This window comes from Lagenorhynchus albirostris, chromosome 14 (genome assembly GCF_949774975.1).
Source record: "Lagenorhynchus albirostris chromosome 14, mLagAlb1.1, whole genome shotgun sequence".
Classification (NCBI taxonomy): Eukaryota; Metazoa; Chordata; class Mammalia; order Artiodactyla; family Delphinidae; genus Lagenorhynchus; species Lagenorhynchus albirostris.
The window spans coordinates 70,849,847-70,874,095 of record NC_083108.1 but is presented as its reverse complement, the minus strand read 5'-3'; the positions used below and the strand labels follow the sequence as shown (position 1 = coordinate 70,874,095).

Below are 24,249 nucleotides of genomic sequence, written 5' to 3'. Positions count from 1 at the left end.
TCAAGGTTAAGTTTGTGTGCAGCGGGGGCTGAGGAGGTGGAGTGGGGAGTCGGATTGGGTTTCCAGCAAGGGCATGTGGCATTTTTGAAGGCATTTCCAGGGCGGGAGGCCTGCGGAGATTATTCCCTTTGCAAGTGGGAATTTGGCTCCCCCAGAGAAACATACATGACACATCAAACTGTCCTTTTTTGTTTATTTTTTCCAAAGTGGTCAAGCCGAGCCGTGGTTGAAAACACTAGGCTTGGAAGGGAATCAGGTTTTTCTGATTCCTATTTTGCAAGTCCACATTATCCAAGACTTGACATTTGGATTCTAGAGGCTTCCTCTGCCCTTCCCCCATTAATTTGAAAGAACCTGGAATTTCATTCCATTCTCTTCATTTGCTTCTAAAGCCCTGTAGAATTGCCCTGGGAAAGTGACCTGTGACACCCAGGAATCCTCTAGTACTTTTTTTTCATTTATCTTTATTGGAATACAATTGCTTTACAATTTTTTTTTTAAAGTGTTCTGTTAGTTGTTTGAGCTCCATCCGTCTGAACTGTGGGAAAACTATGAGTTTTCTGCCCTGTCCACATCGTTGCTGATGGGAGCTTTGTTTTCTGCTTGTCTTTTCCCCAAGGAGATGATAGAAAGTGACATCTCATCCATGATGTCAGGAATTATTCGAAACTCAGGGCAAAATCACCACCCCTCTCCACAGGAATACAGGTGAGGGCTTCAACACTAACAAATGATATCTTTTTGAATTGTTTAAAGTGTTTATGTGCTAGTTATGGTTTCTGAAATTGACCAAGAACTATGGTTACATTAAATTCTGTGATTTTGCAGGAGAGCTAGAAGATTTTGGTTTCGAAGGTGGTCTCTCTGAGGGTGTGTGACTTGTGGCGTGGGGCAATGGGACCACTGAAAGCCTGCAGTTTTTTGTCCCCTCCTGGGTGAGAGGCTGGGCAACTGGGTAGATGTTAAGAGGACAATAGCAGTTATTGCTTCTCCTCCAGTGGTCTTAACAGGGCTCCAGGAAATGCCCCCCAAGAAAGGAGAAAGGGCTTGTCCAAGGTCACCAGCAAAGGGAGGGAGGAGGAGAAAAAGGAAGTATCCCAGCCTCTCTCCCTTGAGCCACTGAAGGGCTGCCCTGGTTCCCAGTGCCCCACCCACAAGGCAAGTACCGTTTCCATGGGTAGAGGGGGCACAGCCCAGATTGTGGAGTGGGGACAGCAGGGCTGGCCTGGGAAGAGCAGGCTGTCACGTCAGCTCAGCCCTGTTTCCCCAGCGGCTGTCTGACCTCCCGGAGCCATTGCAACTCACCAGCGGTGCCTTTGGCGAAGACCGAAGCCCCCAATTAGCGGGCGGCTGCTTCCCGAAGGCTGTGAGCCTGAAGGCTGCCTTCTGAGGCCCGAATGAGGCCACACATTCAAACAAATATTTGCTGAGAGACTGCTGTGGGTGGGGCTGGGCCCCCAGATGTGGGCCAGGCACACAGCAGTGTGTGGGCACCTACTGTATGCCCAGCTTGGGAAGCTGCTCAGATGAGCCCCCATTGTACAGGTGAGGAAACTGAGGCTCAGAAAAGTGAAATGGTTTTCCCAAGGTCGCACAACCAAAGACCTATGGGCTTCCTTTCTGCGCTGAAAGGGTTTAAATTATGGCAAGTGGGCTGGGGACAGCCTAAGGGTTAGGAGCTTGGCTCTGGAGTCAGTTAGAATCCCAGCTTCTCTGGTTGTGTGGACCTCTGAGCCTCAGTTTCCTCATCCATGAAATGGGGACAGAAATAGTACCCACTGCATAGACTTGTTAGAAAGATTAAATAACAATTTTAACTCTATCACTTGCCAACTGTATGATCTTGGAAAAATCCTGGGGGTCCAGCTCTTCCTTTCCACATGGATTCAGGGCTGTTTTCTTATGTTAAACAGCATAAACAGAAGGCAGAATAACAAAATAACAACAACAACAATACTAATAGCTGGTGGTTTCTTAACCCTTTAGTACCTGCCTGCCCTGTGCCACAACCACCCTATGAGAGTAGCACTCTTGTGCCCATTTGGCAGATGAGGAAACCAAGGCTCAGCCAGATTAAGTGACTTTACAAGATGATGCAGGTAGTTATGGGGACAGTGGGGACTCGAACCCTAGGCTGTCCCACCCAGAGGGTACCATGACTACCACCCCCATGCCCCACTGGTGAAGACGCATGGGGTTGGAACAGAGCAAGTTTCTCCACCACCTCACAGCTGTGTGACCCTGGACAAGTCACTGCCCCTCTCTGTGCCTCAGTTTCTTCATCTGGGAAATGGAGCAATGAAAGAGCCCAATTTGTGGGTCACTGGGAGGATCCTGTGCTTCCATCTAGAAATGGTGTTCAGCCAGGCCTGGGGTAGAGTGCTTTCTCATGGAGGGGAGATTTTATGATTATACAGAGACTCCCCCACCCCTTCCAACCACTCCCATTTTTCTCCCTGAATAATAGCCCAGGAGAAGTTTATGGGCTTCTCATTCCCCCTCCCACATCTCCAGAGAATGACTCTGAGGACCACTCAGGCTGCTAGTGCAGCCTGGTTCCAGCCCCCTTGCAGCCCTCCATGCAGCCGCCTGCCCCTCCATCCCCAGGGGCTGAGTTTGGCCGTTAAGCCTCAATGGCTGTGTGCAGGGAGGGTGGGGGGCGTAGCAGCTGGAGGCAGCTGCCCTGTCCCCAGGGAGCTGTCGAGAGTCAGTGGCCCGGCCTAGACAGCAAATGGGCAGCAGCATCCCGGCTGCCTGGGGCTGCGGATCTCCTGAGCCATGGCTAACAACAGCTCGTGCTCAACGTGGGTTAACTGCTTTCCCCTTGGCTCAAAACTAGGAGGGAATCCACTCTTAGGGGCACTAGGAAATAATGAGAGTTATTAAGCACTTACTGTGTGCTAACTCCTTATTTCAGAGGTCAGATCTAACAACCTCCTTTTACAGATTGGAAAACTGAGGCCCAGAGCTGCAGAAGGAGGCAGGCTGCTAGCTCCTTGGAACTCAGCTTCTCCCAGGGCCGTGCGGCTCCGTGGTTCTCATTACAGAGCCTTGTGCCGGGTGTTTATTCCCCAAACCCTCAGTCCCTCCTCTAATAAAGGAGGTGACTTTGGGCCAAACCCGTTCCCTCTCTGGACAGTGGTTTTCTCATCAGTGAACCACAGTGCCAGGCACACAGTAGATACTTTATAAATATGCATCGGATGGAGAGATGGATGGATAAATATCACATGAGAAATAGCACATCCACAGAAACTCAGGGAAGTTTCACACTCAAGTGATGACAAAGTCCTGTCCTGTGGACCAGGGCAGGCGGACACCACCTGCCTTTCCTCTTAAGCCTCCCGCTGCATTGAGTGTGGGGGATGGTTTACCCCCATTCCAGAGTGGCTCCTCCCATAGGTTGTAATCTCCTTGGGCGAGGGGCTCCATATGGCAGGAGCAGTGACCATCTGAGCATCTTTACAACCCTGCACCCTTCAGGGTGTTCAGGGTGGCCAGAATGCTCCTTAGCCCACCCTCGGACAAGGAAAGAGGGTAGCCTTCGTGGGGTGCAGTCCTCCTTTGGGGTCTTGTGTTTCCACCCCTAGAAACACGCACACAGCATGCCCACGCACACCAAGTCCTGAGCCAAGTTCTAAAAAGGAAAGAGTCTCTTTTCCAAATTCCTAATCCAATCATGTCACATTACGCTCACTCTTGGCCCAGTTGGGAATTTCTAAGCTTGCTAAAATGGCATTAGATTTTCTTTTTCCTGTAAACGGTCAGGAAAGATATTACAAATGATACCTTCGCTAAATAAACAGCTCCGTGAAATGTTTAATCCCTTTTGTGTAAAGGTTGGATTGTAAACACGAACAGTTGCTAACGATGTAACAATTTCTTACTAACCATATCTCCAGAAGGCAGGTAAAACCTCCTGGTTATAATCATAGCGGACGTGCCTCTCTGTACTGCAGGGATGCTGATCTGACACCCCACTCCCGCAGAGACAGTATTTTCTTGGCAAACCCCTCCTAGTAGCCATGAAAGGTCAGAGGAGAAAAGAAAGAAATGTGGTTTGAGTACCTGCCTGGTGCCCTTTCTTACAGGTTATCTGATCTTATCCTCACAATTGCCCTTTGTGGTGGGAATTCTTATTCCATTTTACAGATGGGAAAACTGAGGCACAGAGATGTGAAGTGACTTGCCCAAGGTCACACAGCTACAAAGGGGTTGAGATAGGACTCGAACCCCAAACAGGTGTTCCTTCCACTGCACAATTGCTGTCTCAACTCTGAGAATTCCCAAGATAGGAAATAAAGGGTTAAATGTGGGCTCTGCCCTGAGAAGGCAGGAGTAGACAAGAGAGTTAAAATTAATGAGTGATCTCAGGAATCTATGCCATGGGTAGATACTAATGGCACTAGTCATTCCCGTGGATGGAAACACTGGGAGATGTTGGACTGGTCTGGGAGGGCTTCCTGGGGGAGGTGGTGTCTAAGCTGGGCAGGAAATGGATAGAGATTGGGGAACACAAGATGTGTTGGAGCTGAACTGGGCTGGACTGGGGGGCGATCCCTCTTCCCTTTCCTACTCCAGCACGTATGGAATAAATGCCCACAGGGTGCCTGGCCCTTTGGTGGGTGCTGAACAAAATAGAGAGCCTCTCCATCCTTGCCCTCCTAGAGTGGAAAGACTAGAAACATGTATAAATGAATACACCTCATGGCAAAATGCTAAATGTTCTGCAGACACAACACAGGAAAGACCACCAGGGGTGGGGGTGACCAGGGAGGACCTCTCAGAGGAGGGAAATTTTAGGCTATGGCCAGAAACATGAGAAAGAGCCAGCTGTGAATGAGTGCATGGAACAGCATTCCGGACAGAGGGAACAGCATGTGCAAAGAGAACATAGAATGTTTGGGGAACTGAAAGATGGACAGGTTTGCTAGAGGAAAGGGGAGAAGGAAGGAAATGGCCAAGGACCAGATCATGGCAAGGAGCTCGACTCTTACTACCCCGATGGATTTTAAGGACAGTGACAAGTTCTAGTTCTAATGTCCCTTTTGAAAGGTTGCTCTGAATTCTGGGTATGAAATCCATCCATTCCACAAACACTTGCCTAGCACTCGAGCCCCACATACTGTACCATGTCCTGCAGTGATTTACCTACCCTGAACCAGGAAGCAGGCCAGGCCCTTTGATCACCTCTATTCTACACCTGAGAAAACTGAGGTTCGAAGGCATTGAGTCACTTGCACAAGGACCCCCATTAGGAGTGGAGCCAGGACTGGAATCCAGGCCCCCCCTGGGCTCACCCCATCCAGTGCCCTACTCTCCTGGCTCATCTTCCATCCCTCCATGGGATTAGCTAACACGGCTGATCAATTAAGGATATTGTTAATTAATGTTATCAGCTTGGTCCCCTGGCCAGTGCAGAATGGCAGCCATGGACTCCAGTTGTATCTCACTTTGCCCAAGGCTACCACAGAGTCCCCTGACCAGTGGCCCCATCACCATGGAGGCACCTTGCAGCCTGATCCTTCTAAAAATAACGTGATAATGGTTTGCCCTTCCTGCTTACGTCTTGATTTGTTTCAGCCATACTGGCAGAACATCGAGTGAAGAGGCTCCAGGGTGGGTGGTTTAAGTCCCAGCTCCTTTGCTGACATGCTGTGTGGCTGAGGGGTATCCCTTCCTCTCTCTGGGCCTCAGCCATCCCATCTACGAAATGGGCATGACAAATAGCCATCCCACAGGCCGTCAGGAGACGAGGGAGATGCAGACCTAAGAGGGCTGGCAGGAAGGTGGGCATGCCACGGGGCGGACTCCCCCTTCTTTGAATCCCTAGGTCAATTAGAAAGTTCTCTCCTTGGAGAGAGGGAACTTTGTCTATCTGCCAGAACAGGGCCTGGCAGGTAGGAATTCAGGAAAAATTTGTGGAATGAAGCTGGTGCTTCCTGACTGTCGGGTACTCTGCACGTTGACCTCCCCATGGAGCCCACTTTACGCTGAATCCATACTCTTCGGAGGATGTTGACACTAATCTGAACCACTAGCACGCAATACACATTGATGGGCTGGGCGCCCTACCTGAACTCTCATTCAGTCCTTACAGCCACCAATGAGATGTGTACGGGTGTTAGCCCTCCCATTTTACAGATGAGCAAACTGAGGCTCAGAGAAGCAGATGACTGCAGACAAATCTCACAACTACTAAGTGACTGAGTGGGATTCAAAGCCAGGCCTGGTGGACCCCAGAGCCTACACTCGTAACCAACTACACTGAAATGCTGCAAAAAGAGAAACACGGGAGCCAGGGCCCAGGCTTTCTAGCTGAGATGGGCTCAGAATGTAGCATTACGGAGGGCAGGCCTGGGCCTTCTGATAAGCCCAGAACCTTTAGAGCAAAACTCATTACAGGAAACACAGGTAAAGTGATAAGCATGGAGGAAGCACTTGAGAAATGGCAGCCCCATTATTGCACTGACAAGAAAGGGTTATTTCTCTGATGTCGATTTTCCCGGGGTACCACCTGGCTCCTAACCAGGGTCTGCCACCTCTCAGACACTCCATGCTGCAACCCCCTCAGAATGGGACTGTACCCTTCAGCATCTCACTTCCCGGCAGAGGTGGGCTGCCCACCTCTACAGTCTTCCACCCCACGTGGCCCTGCAGGTGGTGTGTCCCAGTGGCCGCCCCATGGAGATGGAAGGAGTTCAACCCCCTTGTGTTCCAGATGGGGAAACTGAGGCCTGGGGAGGGTCAGGCTGGAGGTGCTGAGGCCAGTACCTGGCCAAGAGGCTGCTGAGGCAAGTTCACCTGGCTTGGCCTCACCTTTCCTATCTGTGAAAGGGGATGATGATGCCCTCTAGGGTGTGTGTGTGTGTGTGTGTGTGTACGCGCGCATTTTAATAAGCAGAAGATGGATGCGGCCGAGCTTTCAAATGAAGCGCCTCCTGTATGGGCGGGGAGCTGCGAGTGAACCCTTTTATTCAGAAGGGGACTCTGGAGTGCTACCTAGGTCTTTTTCTTTTCTTTTTGCCCCCAAAGCTTTCTATTCACTAATGAGGAGCCCCTGCTGGTGACAAATCCTCCACTTGGTTTGAGAAGGATGCATGGCCAGGGGTCCCCTTTGGAACCCTTGAGGTAATAGTTGAACCTGCTTTTTCAGGTTAAACTGAAATCAGATGCTTCCTCTGATATGATGTTTAAATGGACTCTTAATGTGTTCTCAACAGCCCCCTTAGGGTAGGTGCTATTATTATTATTATTCCCATTTTATATGCAGGGAAACTGAGGCCCAGGGCAGGTGATGGTCATACAGCCAGGAAGAGGTCAGGCCCGGGCCCACCTGTCTTGGGGTTCACACCCGCTCCTAACCTTGGGGTGCTACTCTGCCTTCCTAGAGCCCTAGGACCAGTGGGACCCTGCGGGAACTTCTACTCTGCCAGTAATGCTTTATAGATGGGGAAACTGAGGCCTGGAGAGGGAAAGGGGCTTTTGCCCAAGATGTTAGAACTTTGGAAATGCAACCAGGGATTTAGCTGCAGACTGCTCCCCTGAGTTACAGGGTCTTTGTATCAAAAGGAACCTTGGAGGTTGATTACGGCTCATCTTTCATCCAACAGGGGCCTGACAGGCCATCCCTTGGCTCCTACTTGCATGCTCCCAGGATGGAGAGCTCACTACTTCATGAGTTGCCTTCTATGCAGCTCCAGTTTTTACAGAGCCCTTCCCCATAACTCCCTCACTGGTGGGTGGGTGGGGTGGAGGACCCTTTTACACCCACATCTAATAAAACTCAAACTTCCATGAAATCAGCTCCTTAAATATCCAAATCCAAATCAAATGTCCAGTTGTCTTAAGGCAAGGTAGAAACACCACAGATTGTTCCACCAAGATTGAAGACTGTTCCAGAAGGCTGCCGCCTAGTAGGATGCTTTGCGATGATGGGAATGTTCCACATTTGCCCGGTCCACTATGGAAGCCACCGGCCACGTATGGGCACCAAGCGCTCGAAATGTGACTGGTGTGACGAAGAAACTGCATCTATCATTTTATTTAATTTTAGTGAGTTTAAATTTAAATAACCACCTGTGGCTCCCTGTCAGGCAGCACAGTGCCTGGATTTTCTAGAACTCACAGAGCACATTTCTTCAACTGTTCCTTGTAGGGCAGGGAGAGAGGACGGTGGGGCTGTAATCAACCCAGGCTCTGGCTGGGGGACCCTAGACAGGCCTGTTTCTCCTGGGCCTCAGGGTCCCTACCTGGCAAATGGGAAGGTAGTAATGGTAACATACCTCCCTGATCAGGCTCTCGTGAGGATGACGTGAGATCAGTCACTTCCATTAGGGACAAGGTGCACCCCAGGGGCTCACTCAGCCCAACCTGTGTCCACAGGCTGTAGTAAGATTCAATTTTATTTAACTATAAAATTAAATAAAATTACACTGAGTCTTTCACCCCCGCCTGGGCCCCGGGGGCAGTGGGGGTGGGACATCCAGACAGCTGGATCTGTTTGCTCACTTGTCCAATCTTTGAGCAATTATTAAGCATCCACTGTATGCCCGGCCCTGTGATGCGCTCTGGGTGTGTGGCCCCTGCCAGGGTGCAAGGGTCCTGCTTTAGCATCAGCACCCAGCAGCGAACTTGGCCCCTGTCCCGGCCTCCTCTTTGCCAGACCTGGGGCCCCCCAAGATCTGGGAGTGCAGCCCCTGTCCTCCCTGGGGACATCAGCCAGGTTCAGAAGGTGGAAGCTTGTGGCCCACTAAGGGGCTCCCTGGAGCTCAGAGAAATGGGGGCTCAAGTGAGGGGATGATGACAGGTCCAGAGAAGGAGAAGGGAAGGCATCCTTTGTGAAAGAAGAGAAGATACGCAGGCACAATGGAGGGTGCTGGAGGAGGTGGGAACATTTGGTGCCCTGGGGCCCAGGGCCCATCACACACTACACCCGTGTCAGAGCATGGGGTCACCTGAGCTGGCAGAAGGGTGTGGCGGGGGCCATGGCTCCCCAGCACTGGGCGTGTGGGAATTACCTGGGCGCGGGAGCATGGGTTAACTGCTGTCATCCCCTGAAAGCCTGGCTCAGTGTCTTTAAATAGTGCTGACACTGGGGACACAGGAATGATGGGTGAGTGTGTGTGTGGGACGGAGACGGGTCTGCAAGAGATCTGGGGGCCCTGGATGCCGCATCAGAGAGAGATGGGACAGGAGAAGAGGATGGACTTTTGCTAAGAGCCTCTTGTGAGCGCTTTGCCTCTGTCATTGTTACCCCACTCTGCAGAGGAGGAAACCGAGGCTCAGGAAGGTTTGGAAGCAGGTCTGATGTCACCAGGCAGGACAAGTGGGGCCAGGACTTCATCACAGGGCACCATTGACACAATGACAGAGAGAGAGAGACAGAGAGACATACACAGAGACAAACACAGAGATACCAGCAAGGAAAGAGTGGGAGAGAGTCAGAACAGAGGGACGGGGGTGAGATAGGAGCGGGGGCACGGTGGGGAGAGCGGAGGGAGCAGATGGAAGGAGCTGTGTCTCTGAAGTTTCATAGTTTCGTTCTCCTTGTAGCTTCCTCTGGAGGTGACCCTGGGTGGGGAGGCATCAGCGACATGGTGACCTGGGGCTGGCTCTCCTCCTCACCCAGAGATGCAGAGAGTGAGTAGGACAGGTCTTGGGAGATCCCAGGGCGATGGGGCTAGGTTTGCCTCTTCCTTTGCATTGCAAATATCCCATCATTTTCCAGCAGATGAGAAACCCACTCAGGAGACTGACACAGGGTGTCTCTGTGTCTGTGTCTGTGTCTGTGTCTGTCTCTCTCTCTCTCACACTCTCTCTCTCTCACACACACACACACACACACACACACACACACACACACACACACACACACTCCAGGGAATAATCCCAAGCCCCCGCAGGTGACAGGATGGTTCACAAGCCACTTGGCCTCCACACCAGCAAGCCAGTCTCAGGAAGGGTATAAGATATTACAGCGCGTATTATCATTTGTGCCCATTTTATAGGTGGGAAAACTGAGGCTAGGGCTTAAGTGCCTTTCCAAGGGCTATGGCTCAGAAGCCATGGTGGCTCCTGAACCAAGGAGTCTTTCTCTTGTCACAACTGCCAAGGATCCCATGGTTTATGCCACTTAAAATGAAGTGCTAGGAGAGGGCAGGAATGGGGCACACGGGGACACCTTGAACGAGGGGATTCTAGGCATTGCTAAGGGAGAGGTTTGGGGGACCTTTACATGCCACCGTGGAGAGGGGGCTTTGTGCCTCTTTGCAAGGGCACAGGAGGGTGGGAGAGGAGACAGAGATGGTCAAGGCCCCGGGCCCGGCAGTGGGTACGGGACACTCCCATTTAGGCCCTAGAGCATCACCTCCTGGTTCCTGTGACACACAGTGAAGAGGTGCCTGGATGCCAGGTGAGCCTAGGGGGCAGCAGGACATAAGCCAGGCTTCGGGGCCCGCAGACTCCATCACAGAGCTCTGGGGCATCCACAGCCATCTCAGGAGACCAGCAGGGCCAGCTGGGCCAGACACGTGGAAGCAGGCATTCTGGCCTGAACTGGAGGGGGGACCAGACCACCCTGGGATGCCTGAGGCAGCAGGGGAACAGGACCTGGCTGCCCACCCCCAGAATGAGCAGCAAACCCCCAAGAAGGGAGAACGGGGGCCAGGCCTGTGCCAAAAGTTGAACACACACTGGCTCATCTGATCCCTGCAACAACCCAGGGAGATGTGGTCTGTTCCTCTCCCATTTTCCAGATGAGAAAATGGAGGCTCAGGGGCCGGAAGTAACTTGTTTGAGGTCTCACAGACTGGGGGGGGTCATAAGGACTTGAACCCAGACCCATCCAACCAGAGCCTGAGCTGTGCCGAAGCCCCTGCCACACCCCCTCAGGGCTGCCCTCCCCCCCCCCCCAGAGCTTAGGGAGGCACTAAAACACAGCCTCCCAGGCCCCACAGCCCCAGGGTGGGATTCCAGGGTCTGGGATGGACCTTGGACTCTGCATTTGAACCAGCCCCTGGGTGATGGTCATTCACACAGCCCCAGCTGAGAGCCCAGGACTCAGGGTGGGGCATCTGCCTGAGAGGATATCAGGTTCTCTGCCTGTGGTGCTGCAGGTACAGCCCAAGATGTCAGCAGATAGACCCGAATTCGAGTCCTGGTCACAATTTTGCTTTCACCAGTCTGGCCTCAGTTTCCCCATCTGTAAAGTGGGGCTGTCTGTTCCCTATCCCTGTCCTGAGGCTGTCTCAAGGACTCAAGGGGGCAGAGGACAGCTAAAAGTGCTGGATGTGACAGTCACTGTCAAGCAGTTCTCTGGGTTGGTGGCCTGGGGTCAGCCTGTTTCAACTGGCCAAGCAGGCATTTAAGTAGTGCCACTGTGTCCTGGGCTACAGGGTGATGGGGGGGCTCAGGGCCAGCCCTCAGCGAGCCAAGGGGCAGGATGTGGGCAGAGGGATGGCAAGGCAGGACTCACTGGCCCAGGGAGCAGTCAGGATGCAGAGGGGGTCCCTGAGCTTGGGGTCTGGGTGGCAAAGACTTCCCGGAGGAGAAGGTACTCCTGGGCTAGGAAGGGCCACATGGGGAGCCAGGAGCCCCTGCCTTGGTCGTTTCCTGGAGTATGACATTGGAAGCAAACTGCCTCCTTTCTCTCGGCCTCAGTTTCCCCATGGGTAAAATGAGGGGTGGGGTCAGGTGATGTCTGAGGAGACTGGCATTAAGAGGCCAGAAGACAGAGTTTGAAGTGAGCCTCCAGGGATAGGCACAGTTTGGGTGGGGGAGGAAGAGCCAAAAGGGCTTTCCTAGCATGGAGGTGGGGCCGTGGGGTGCTGGGGCTGCTGCTATGAGGGAAGGGGAGGCCCAACAGGGTTTACAAACAGCAGGAAAAAAAGAAAAGAACGATCAGAAGAGCACCATTAACTCAGCCCCTACCACACGTGCAGCTGTGTGCTAAGCAGTTACATTATGTGATTCTCACTCTGGGGGAAATAAGCTCAGAGCATTTGTGAGCTCGGGGCCTCAGTTTCTCCATCTGTAGAATGGGCACATCATGCAGCCCAGCATCTGGCATACAAGAAGTGCTCAGTAAGTGGAAGCCGCTAGTGGCAGCTGCAGCAGGGGCAGGTCTGTGTGACCCCAGAGCCCAAAGCTTTGATATATTTCCAGTCCCCTGAGGACTTGGCTAATATTATTAACATTAATATTGATATTAATGACAGCAAAGTCAGCATGGTTCCAGGTCTTTTCACGCAACTATATGTTTAATCCTCAGCATACCCTATGTGATAGGAACTATTATTTTAGCCCCACTTTACAGATCAAAAACTGAGGCTCTGTGGTCATCCATTTACAATGCTTGGTGTCAGTTTATTTATCTCTTGTAAAAATAAAATACAGTGCGTGTGTGTGAAAAAAAAAAGTGATATGAGAGAAAAGAAAAAAAAGGATATAAGGTCTTTCTAAGGTTACCCAATTAACACCGTCTCTCAGTCTTTGTATTAATACTCCACCTATTTCCTTGTGCATTAAACTTATAGTTATTTATAAATTCTTAATAATTGTTTTTGTGTAGTTCACAGCTTTCACAATCATTAGTTATTGTGGCATATTACTTTTGTAGTAATAAATATACATTATTTAAACAAAAACAAAAACGGAGGCTCAGAGAGGTTAAGTCAGTGGCCCAAGGGCACACAGGTAAGTGAAGATCAGGAGTAGAGCCTAGAGTCCAAGCTCTTAACCAACACATAATCTAACAGATTCACCCTGCGCCAGAGATCCTGCTCCGTGGTGATGCCCAGGAACCTGGTGTGTTTACAAGTCCCCCACCATTCAGGGGGCTCTGATGGGCCCCCCTCTTGAGAAACCTGCCACCAGGGCCTCATTTCCACTCCTCCCTGAGGCCCCAGCGCCAGGTAGAGCAGCAAGGGCACTGGGGAGCCACAGCAGGTTACTGAGCGGGAGTGGAGCTCGTACCACCAGATGCTGGGAGGTCGGCTCGCCGTGGGGTGAGGAGGAGCCTGGGTGGGGGCTGGCCAGGCTCCCCCGACAGCTACAGTGGGCGGCACGTCAAGCCCTGCCCCTCAGCCTCACCCCATGGTCTCCACGGGCCTGACGGGACAGATGGCATCGCCCAGGCCTGGCCTGTGGCTGTCACTTGTCCAGATGAGTTATGAGTGGGTCAAATGGGCGGCAGCCGGGGGGGCTGTAAAAACAATTGCAGGGAGACCCCAGTACAATGGGAGCCACGTGCCATGGGGGCAACAGTCGTTTGTCACACAATGGGCCGCCAGGGGACAGCAGCCGGGCCAACTGCTGCTACGGACACGGACCAGCCGAGTTTTCAAATCGTTTCCAGGCCCTGTTTTCCTACGAGGCAGCCAATCACCGGGGCAGCCGGGTGGTCACCTGATGCCAGCTTGGTGGGCTGAGGGCCCAGGCCCGGCTACAACCGAGCAGCGGGTGCCATGGCAACGCTAATTGTGGCCCTAAAACACAAGGAAAGAGAGAGCAGGAGAGATGGGAAGGAGGGGGGAAGAGAGACAGAGTGAGGGAAGGAGAGAGAACACAGGCCTGAGGCAGCCACGCAGATGGCAGGAGCGGGTGGAGGCTGATGCCCCAGCTGGGTCCACGGTCACGTGCATGAGAAAACCACAGGCTGCGTCCCTCTCTCTCTCTCTCTGAGGCCCCAGGACACCTAGTTTTGAAACCTGGAGTTTAGAATTTGGACGATGGGCCTCTGGGCAACAGACCAGAAGGCGCCTGGCCTGCAGGGCCGCAGGTGTGCTGGGTGTGGCGTGGGCTCCTGGCCGGTTTGCAGCCACATTATAACATGGGCAGGATGCTGCTGTGAGGCCCAGGGCCCTGGAGCTGTGGGGCGAGCATGACTTCAAGGGCACCGGGGAGCCATGGTTACCCCAAATTGGGGTACCTGCCTGCTGTCCTCGATGGGCAGACTTTTTCTTTCCATAGAAAGCTATGCTTTTGCTTGTGAATCAGTTGAGGGTTGGTGGGTGTGGGTCCTAACTGGAACCTCCAGGGGCTGCCTGGGGTCACGGTGAAGAGTTCAGGCTGGGCTCCCAGCCCCACCCCTTCCTGTTCCGTGTGGCCTTGGGCAAGTGACTCAGTGCCCTGAGCCTCAGTTTCCCCATCTGTGAAATGAGAATAATAATAGCACCTGCCTCATCAGGTGACTGGGGTGTTCCGTGGGTTAATACCTGTGAAGGACGTGATTCAGTACCTGGCACATAGTAAGTGCTCAACAGACATTAGTGCTTATTACTTGGGGGTAGGGACTGAGTAAGACGTGTTAAGTGAATAAAGGAAGAGAAGATTTGAGGGTGTGCGATCTGGCTGCCAAAGGGGGATCTCTGGGAGTGGGCAGATTGGAGGATTAGGGTGGCTTGGGGGAGGTGAGAGGCTAAAGGGGGTGATTCCAGAGGTAGGCGAGCGCCCCAAGAGCTGGCCTGAGCTCCCCGCCCCTGCCCGAGCTCCTGCCCCTCCCCGCAGGCTCCTGGCCGCCACCAGCAATGATGACCTTCCTGGGGACCTGCAATCACTGTCGTGGCTCACGGCCGTGGACGTGCCGAGGCTGCAGCAGGTGACGAGTGGCCGTGTGGACCTGGGTGGCCCCAGTGCGCCACACGCGCACCCAGGTAGGCGCGGGGGCAGGGTGGGGTGGCGGGGGAGGGGCGATGCCCAGCACTGCCATCCACCACTGTGTGGCCGTGGCCAGGTCACCCTCTCCCTCTCTGGGCCTCTGTTTCTTCCTCTGTAAAATGGGACTAACTCTACCTTCCCCAGGGGGACGTGGTTTGTTCATAGTCATCACTGCGTGCCAGGCGCTGTGTGAGCTAAGTTTTCAGCAACAAATAAAGACAGACCTTCCCTTACCCCTGTCCATCTTGAACACCTAGAGCAGTCAGCAAACGACGGTCTCCGGAACCAAATGCAGCCTGTGGCCTGTGGCCTTTGTGTTAAGAATGCTTCTACATTTTTCAAGGGTTATTAAAAAACAAAGAAGGCAGATGACATGGCTGGCAGAACCTAAAGTATTTGCTGTCTGACGCTTTACAAAAGTTTATTTCATTTACCTCTAAAAAGTAAAGAAGTACTTTGAGGGGGAGGAGAGATAAATTAGGAGTTTGGGATTAACATATACACACTATCATTGATTATATATAAAATAAACAACAAGGACCTACTATATAGCACAGGGAGCTATACTCAATATTTTGTATAACCTATAAGGGAAAAGAATCTGAAAAAGGACATATATATATGAATCCCTTTGCTGTACACCTGAAAGTAACACAACGTTGTAAATTAACTACGCTGCAATTTTTTTTTTTGGTTGCACTGGGTCTTAGTGGTGGCAGGCGGGCTCCTTAGTTGTGGCCCGTGAGCTCTTAGTTGCGGCATGCGTGTGGGATCTAGTTCCCTGACCAGGGATCGAACGTGGGCCCCCTGCATTGGGAGCGCAGAGTCTTATCCACTGTGCCACCAGGGACGTCCCTACGCTGCAATTTAAAAAAATGATTATAAAAAAGATTTTTTTTTAAGTACTTCGACTTCTTCCAAGAAAGTGCTGAGCTCAGGACCTGGCACACAGTAGGTGCTCAGTAAATGGCAGCTAGTTGCAGTCAAAGCAAGTGGATTAAATGTTTAGAGACACAGAAAGTGTCAAAGAAAAACAGGCAACAAAAACAATCACTGCAGTGCATGCACTAGGCAGCCTTCCTTCCCCAAGACGGAGGATTAACTGTACACAAACACTGGGTTTGCTTCTGTCCTCTTATGAGTGGTTCTCAAGTTCCTATATTTTATAAAGCTATATTCTTAAAATAAAACACAGATGCTACAAGCAGGAATATATTGTTCTCACAGACTTCTGTATTTCTGTGCTAAAATTAAGGGAATCAGATTTTTAGATAAGTGTAATTTTCTCTCCAGCAGACCAAGTGGTTACATCTGAATTGAATGCCTGTCAGTGATCAAAAGAAACTCAAAAAATGGACCAGAGAGAGGCTTTTGGTATTTAAAAATAAATATGCCGTGGTAATTTTAAGCCAGAAAAAAAAATCACCACAGTACATTAAAAGTACCCGTAGTTGACAAATTAATGCCTAGGAGTCAGTCTTTCTTTCTTTCTTCCTTTCCTTCCTTCCTTCCTTTCTCTGTGCTGCGTGTGGCATGTGGGAATCTTAGTTCCGCGACCAGGGATCGAACCCACTCCCCCTGCAGTGGAGGCAGAGTCCTAACAACTGGACTGCCAGGGAAGTCCCCAGGAGTATGTCTTTCATTGGACAAATTGTTCTTGGCCAAATAGCAGGGGTCAGCAAACTTTCTATAAAGGGCCAGTAAATATTTTAGACCCTGTAACCCAGATGGTCTCTGTTGAAACTTTCCAACTTTGTCACTGATGTGCAAAACCAGCCATACACAATATGTAACTGAATGGGTGTAGTGTGCCAATAAAACTTTATATAAAAAAACATGCTGTGGGGCTTCCCTGGTGGCGCAGTGGTTAAGAAGCCGCCTGCCAATGCAAGGGACACTGGTTCGAGCCCTGGTCCAGGAAGATCCCACATGCCGCGGAGCAACTAAGCCCATGCACCACAACTACTGAGCCTGTGCTCTAGAGCCCATGAGCCACAACTACTGAGCCTGCGTGCCACAACTACTGAAGTCCATGTGCCTAGAGCCCATGCTCCGCAACAAGAGAAGTCACCACAATGAGAAGCCCGTGCACCACAACGAAGAGTAGTCCCCGCTCGCCACAGCTAGAGAAAGCCCATGCGCAGCAACGAAGACCCAACACAGCCAGAAATAAGTAAATTAATTTAAAAAAAAATGCTGTGGGCCAATTTGGCCTAGTGGCCAATAGTCTGTCAATCCCTGATCTAGAACCCCAAGGGACAGCTGTGTGACCTTGGGTGGGTGCCTTCCCCTCTGAACCTCCTTCCTCATCTGCAATGAAAAGATAATAAAACTGCCCTCATAGGGTGTTGTGAGGACTCGATGCAGAAAGTACCTTGCACACAGTAGATGTTCCGTAGATGTAAACTGTGAAATAAGAAAGCCCCTTCCATCACTGCACACCTCCTGTGTGCCTGTCACTATGCCAGGTGTTTGGAGCACTGAGTCACATAAAATAAGGTCCTGGCTCTCAGGGAGCTAAGGATCTGGTCAGACAGAAGGACAAGGTAGACAGACCAAAGCACAAAGGATGAGCCCAGGTGGCAGCCAGAACTCAGAGGAGAGCTGAAGGCCCCAAGGCAGGACCACCTTGTACATCAGCTTTGCTGCATTGGAGGTGGCTACCTGAAGTCAGGCTGGTGCAGTGAGAATCTGATAGATGCGATGTCTGTCACAGGCCCAGCACAGGAGAAGGGGGCACATCTGCTATCCCTGAGCTAACGCTTGGCAGAAGAGCAGATAGGGGCCGGCAGCTGGTAGGAACCCACTCTCCCCCACTATACCCAGAGGAGTAATTTGTCAAGTACCTACTATATGCCGGGCCCCAAGGGTGGGGGATGGCTCCATTCTCTGCAGGTGCCCAGGGACTGGGCTGTCCCTGCCCGCAGCCACCATTCCCCCAGCCTGGGCATCTCTGTGCTTCCTTTATCCAGGTGCCTTGGCCAGGGCAGCTGACCTGCACGTGGGAGCCGCCGCAGGTGCCCTGCTCCATGGCCCAGCTGGCATGGCCCCCCAAGGCATGCTGGGTCTGGGTCACCTGACCAACCAAGGAGCCAGCGTAAGTGCCACCACAGGGGTCAAGGAGGGAGGGGGGTGTCCGACAGGGCTGGAGTCCGCCTTGACCCTCTGTCTCCTTCTCTCCCGGCCCCAGCAAATGAACCAGTTCCCTGTGGGGGGCCAGCCCGCATCCAGCCTGCAGGACCCGCCACAGCTGTACTCTCCCACCTCCCAACCACAGTTCCCGCTACCCCCGGGCGTCCAGCAGGTACTGGGGGCTTGGAGGGGCCCTGGACTCAGAGGCAGACACTCCTCACTTGGACTGGCGAGGGACTGTTCTGAGCCTCAGTTTACCTACATGGAACATGAGAATAACATGCTTCACCATGTCATGGGGTTGTCCATTCGGCTCCCCCGAAAACCCTGCGGTGGGCGGAGACAAGATGGTCTGCTGGGGTTGTGAACCCTGCATCTGGCTCTCTGAGGTGGGGTGGGGCGGGGTCATCGTGAGTGACTGATGCTCTCTCTCACCGTCTCTCTCTCTGCCACTCTTCCCCGTCCCCACCCGTGGGAAGTGCGCTCCTGTGGGACTGTATGGTTCCCCGTTTGGGGCACGGCCTCCCTACCCCCAGCCCCGCATGGCTGTGCATTCATCTCAGGAACTGCACCCCAAACACTACCCCAAGCCCATCTATTCATACAGGTGAGGTCCAGGGGGGCTGGGGCTGTGGGGACCTCAGGGAGGAGAGGGGTGAGGGCTGCCTTGAGGGCACCTCAGACAGCTGGGTGTGGTGGCCCAGGCTTCCAAGGGGGAGGTTTCGGGGAGTGGGGGACCCCCAGGTGGGACCCGTTCGTAGGAAGGACCGTCATGTGGTCAGTCAACCCCCAGGGTTGAGAACCCACCCCAGACACAGAGCCCAGCACTCCACTCTGTCACTCACAAGCTGTGTGGTCTTGGGGAAGTGGCTTGGCCTCTCTGAGCTTCAGTTCCCTCTGATGTAAAAAGTCATCAAATAATAGTATTATGTACCTCACAAGATTTTGGGGAGGGGGGTAAGCAGCCTAGTGAAAGTCTAAAGGCCCATTAGTTATGGGAAATGGATAGAAAGGAGGAAGAAAAGACAAGGTTTCTCAAATCGGTACCAATGGCTGAGCTCAGGGTCAAGGTCAGCGGGTGGGAAAGACATAGGGCCAGGAAAAGGTATCAAGAGCTAACACTATGTGTAGGGACTGGTACCAGTAGGATTAAGCAGGGCCAGCTTCCTGGCAGAGGAGGCTTAGGCTGTCAGCCTGAGACGACTTCATGCCTGGCCTGCCCCACATTTTGCCTCCAGCTGTCTGATCGCCATGGCCCTGAAGAACAGCAAGACAGGCAGCCTGCCTGTGAGCGAGATCTACAGCTTCATGAAGGAGCACTTCCCCTACTTCAAGGTGAGGGGCCCAGCCAGGGTAGGGATGTTGGAGTAGCTCTGGCCTCTCCCTGGCACTGCTAGAACCCAGGATTGGCCCCGGGCCAAACGGGACCACCCTTTTAGTCCCCTAGTTATGTCCATAGACACCTGCAATGTGCACTCACACAGACATGGGCCAAGAAATCCAGAAAGAGAAGGGGGCATTTGAGTTGGGTTCTGACGGATGAAGAGGAGTTCACCAGGCATCCCAAGGGGCAAAGGGTAGAGGGCCAACCTAGTTATTCAGCACAGATTCAGTAAAACATAATGATGTTAAACACAGACTTGGTGAGAACCTTTGCCTCTCTGAGCCTCAGTTTCACCCTCCGTGCCTCAGTTTCCCCCTCTGTAAGACGGGGAGAATGATACCCAGCCGGCAAGGTTAGTAAGGATCTGCATGTAAAGGCACTGGCAGCTCCTGGCACCTGGTTGACCATTAGTAAGAGAGAGAGACAGAGAGAGAATAAAATGAATAGGGTATGAGGTGCATTGCAATATCTGGTTACCTAACAATAAAGTATGAGCATTTATAAAAATGATCAGCATTTAATGCACTCGACCAGTTATCCACATATTAGCATCATCTTGCTTGCTTCCTGAGTGGGAGAGAAAGAGCGGGAGATCTGGCAGCCCTGGGCCTTGTCCTCATGTCTTAACCACTGCCCAGAGCTAAAGTGCAGCTGACCCATGTACAATCAGGGCATGGACCCTCCCATTTGCCACTTTGCCCCCCTGCTCTCTCTTGTCTTCCTGACTCGAGGTTGAGCATTGGACACTGACATCGTCCCCCTGCCCCTCTAGCCCTGAGTCTGAGATCCCCAAGGAGAGAGAGGGTTCAGAGGGGCGTCCCTGCAGGGGACTCCCACGGGCCCACTTCTCCCCACAGACGGCTCCCGACGGCTGGAAGAACTCAGTGCGACACAACCTGTCCCTGAACAAGTGCTTTGAGAAGGTGGAGAATAAGATGAGTGGCTCCTCGCGGAAGGGCTGCCTGTGGGCCTTGAACCTGGCCCGCATCGACAAGATGGAGGAGGAGATGCACAAGTGGAAGAGGAAGGACCTGGCCGCCATCCACCGGAGCATGGCCAACCCCGGTGAGGCCCGGGTGCCCCGCCTCACACACACACACACACACACACACACACCCGGCATCCTGCCCATCCCACAACGAGCCCAGTCACCATGGCGGGGACATGGGGGCCTGGTGACCGTCCCCCCTCCCCTCCCCTGAATACACGTCTCCTCTCCATCCCTACGTGGTGGCTGGTCCATTGAAGGGTCTGGTCAGAAACGTGAAAAGCTGTAGAATCTCGCTAACAACCCCAGTTTCTCCCACAGACATGTCGAACGAAACACCCATGGGAAAGCACGGCTTTCCTACCTTTCTTACCACATCAGTACAGATTCCCAAAGTAACAAAACAATAATACCCAGTGTGGGCTAGGATGTGGAGAAATCAGCATCATCATGTACAATTGCTGGGAACGTAAGCTGTGAAACTTTTCCAGGGCCAAGTAATGTAGCAAAAGCTTGCAAACTTGGTCCTCCAATTTGGTCCACTTATTCTACTCATCAAAGATTTGATCAAAAGGTTTAGGAACAAAGTTATCCATCATGAAGTGATTTCTGATAGTAAAAAATTGAAAGCAATCTAGACATCCTGCAATAGGGGATTATTTAAATAGATATAATGTTATACCGTGCAAGTATTAGAGATAAGAATATTTTGGGAATATAAAGAAATGCTCCCAATACAATAAGTGAAAAGAGGCAGGTTATGAATCAATATACACAGCATGGTCACATTCTAAAATTCTAAAATATATCCACACCCATTTGTGTTTATGTGTGTGTGTGTATACATATATATACATACACACACACACACACACACACACACACACACACACACACACACGGACTGGAAGAAATATACCAAAATCTTTACTGTGAATGGAGAGACCACTGAAAATTTTTATATTCTTCACGTTTCTCTATTTTCCAAATCTTCTACCCTGTTCGTGAATCACTTTTAGATTAGAAAAAAAATATTGTACCCGCTTTTTTTTTTACTTAAGAGATGGAAGCTGGGGACATACAAGTGACATATGAATGGAAAGAGTGACATGGGAGGCTAATGCCACCCAGCCTTAGGAATATTTGGCCTGGCCCTGTGAATGTCATCGTGTTTGAGGTTTGAGTATCAAGGGGGATGGGAGTCTAGCTCAGAGATGAACAATTCAGTAAGATGGGGAGAAAGACCATAGCAGGATCCACTAGGCCCTCAGCTGAGAGCTCCCGGGTCTGGTTCGAGATCCAGGGCCCATCCTGACACATATTTGGGGTGACAGCTAGGGCAGGCCATTTCACCTTCTAAATTCCAAGTGTCCTCATTTCTAAAATGCGTGCAACCCAAATAGATCCTGGGACCCTAGTGATCCAGTCTCAAAACTGTGTTGTAGTCAATGAGATACAAGCCAACAACCAAAAAGAATTCAAGAGTAATTTGCGTCTTGTTCTATCCAAAAGCATTAAGGAGGATCCGAGTTTCAATCCACAGCAACGCTTCATGTCTCTTTAGCAGCAGGGAGTGGCTAGGACCCCTTGTACGTTAATAAATTTTGTCCCAATCTCGTGGGATTTGTAATCTCTGCCTTACCTCCCTCTCGTAGGGCTGTGATGAGGTTTAAGTGAAGTCCTAGAGTTACGGAATTGTCCTGTAAAACACTGTCCCCATAGGAGGAGCCCATGTTATCTGAGACTCCTCTCACTCCTCAAAGTCCCTATGTAATCTGTGATTTCACTCCACTTTCACAACCCTGTGCACGGTGTGTGATACCATCTCATAGATGAGGAGGCTGAGGCCTAGAGAGTCCAGGAGGCTTGCTAAAACCACTGGCATTTGAATCCAGGCCTGGGCTGGGGCCCAGAAACCGTAGGGTGGCTTCTGATGAGTGACCTCTCCCACTTGCCTGCAGAGGAGCTGGACAAGCTGATCTCGGACAGGCCAGAAAGCTGCCGACGCCCTGGCAAGCCAGGGGAGCCCGAGGCCCCCGTGCTGACCCATGCCACCACGGTGGCCATGGCCCACAGCTGCCTGGCCGTCTCCCAGCTCCCACCCCAGCCACTGATGACCCTGTCCCTGCAGTCGGTTCCCCTGCACCACCAGGTCCAGCCCCAGGCACATCTCACCCCAGACTCTCCTGCCCCAGCCCAGACCCCACCCCTGCATGCCCTGCAGCACCTGAGCCCCAGCCCCCTCCCCCAGCCCACCGTGGGAAGGGCGCCTGTGGACTTCATCAACATCAGCACCGACATGAACACCGAGGTGGACGCCCTGGACCCCAGCATCATGGACTTCGCTCTGCAGGGTGAGGCTGGAGGAAGCGGGGGAGGGGAACAGAGGGGGGAGGGGCAGAGGGGGGAGGGGCAGCCCGAAAGGTCAGGGAGTGCAAGGGAAAGGAGGGCGGTCTGCATTTACCCCACAGCGCGTCCCTTCAGAAAACACTTCCCAACCACCTGATCCTAGCAAATTCCAGCAAGCATTTAGTTAGCACTTGCGGTATACCAGGCCTTGTGCCCAGCACTTCAGAGGCACCATCCTGCAACAGTCCTGGGAGGCCACTGCCATTTCGTATTCCCATTCTGCCGATGAGGAAACTGAGGCCAAGAGGAGTGAAGTCACTGGCCTGAGGTCGCCCGGCTAGTAAGTGGCAGAGCTGGGATTTCAACCCGGGCCTCTCTGACCCCAAACTTTCAACCAGGAACTGCTTCAAGCTGCATGTGCCAACCTCGTGCCAGGTCACACTCTGACCCACATGGTCCTCCTCAATCCACGGGGAACGAATGAATGAATGAGCAAGGGGAGTTCAGGCTTCAGTGAAGGTTCATAAGTCATTCATTCGCTAACACTGGTGCGCCTACTGTGTGCCAGCCAACGGCCGAGAAATCCTCTGCCCTCAAGGAGTTGCGTGTCTAGTGAGGGAACTGGACGAGGCGTCAGGTTAGTTAGTTAGCAAGTTAGTCAGTTATAGCTGTGAAATGGGTATGTTTGAACTGCCCTGCTTCTCCGCCTGGATTATCGTGCAGTTAAAACGTGCTGGGAAAATCATGGTTTTGTCCCCTGGCTTTGACCATGATGGTACCACTTAACGAGGGCCGAGCGTTTCCCACTCATCGCCTAGTTTCAGCCTCTCAATCCTAGGCGGTGGGTTCTCTGATCATCGCATTCCCTCCCGAGGAGCCCAAGGCTCTGAGATGGTAGTGACGTTCCCAAGGACGCCCAGTGGAGAGGGAAGGGCCGGGAACGCTGGCTCCTCCATGCTGTCCTGTGACACGTGACTTTAAACACCACACGTGGTCTCTACCTCAGCCCTAAGACAGCCTTCGAACTCGGGTCCGTTTGACATGAACGCTCTTGTCTTTGAAAGGGAACCTCTGGGAGGAGATCAAGGATGAGGGCTTCAGCCTGGACACACTGGGCGCCTTCGGAGACTCCCCACTGGGCTGTGAGCCGGGGGCCTCGGGCCTGACCCCCGTCTCCGGCGGCAGTGACCAGTCCTTCCCAGACCTGCAGGTGACCGGTCTCTACAGCACCTACTCGACCCCGGACAGTGCGGCCACACCAGCCGTCACCTCCTCCTCTCAGTACCTGGGAGCCCCGGGGAACAAGCCTATAGCCCTGCTTTGAGCCCACAGCCTCGCCTGCCCCAGAACCTGGGCCCAGGAAGGATGCTCACCGAGCCGGGTGTTCCTGCAAGAAAGGCCCCTCACCCTCCCACAGGCCTCTGAACGGTCGCTGGGACTGCTGGCCGACAGGGCAGTAGCTGCTCTCCTCCCTGACCTCCACGGGAAGTTTCTGGGGCCTCCCCAAGTCAGGAGGACAGAGGAGAGCGGACAAGCATCCCCGCCTCCCCCACTCTTGACGCTTCTCCGAGGCTGGAGATGCGAGGCCTAGCCGAGCTGAGAACAAGGTCTCTCTAGACTGCTTCCCCAGTCTGGCTCCCAAACAACCCGCAGCCCGCTTTGGGACGCATTGGTGTGCCATGCAAACACCCCAGGGGGAAGGCCTTTAATTTATTATTCTCCTAGGACGAAACACCTG

General features: G+C 52.5%; 2 protein-coding genes across 12 annotated transcripts in view; one reads left to right on the top strand and one right to left on the bottom strand.

Moving 5' to 3' along the window:
- Positions 1-24,249, bottom strand: part of MYO1H (myosin IH) — a 143,076-nt gene that overhangs the window by 115,268 nt on the left and 3,559 nt on the right. The window lies entirely within an intron of this gene.
- FOXN4 (forkhead box N4) lies at positions 623-24,072 on the top strand. Its single transcript, XM_060121264.1, has 9 exons — positions 623-708; positions 14,509-14,654; positions 17,631-17,755; positions 17,849-17,962; positions 18,270-18,397; positions 19,029-19,125; positions 20,032-20,239; positions 22,124-22,516; positions 23,576-24,072. Exons 1-9 carry the CDS (start codon positions 623-625, stop codon positions 23,833-23,835), a joined length of 1,557 nt encoding a protein of 518 aa, XP_059977247.1. The 3' UTR covers positions 23,836-24,072.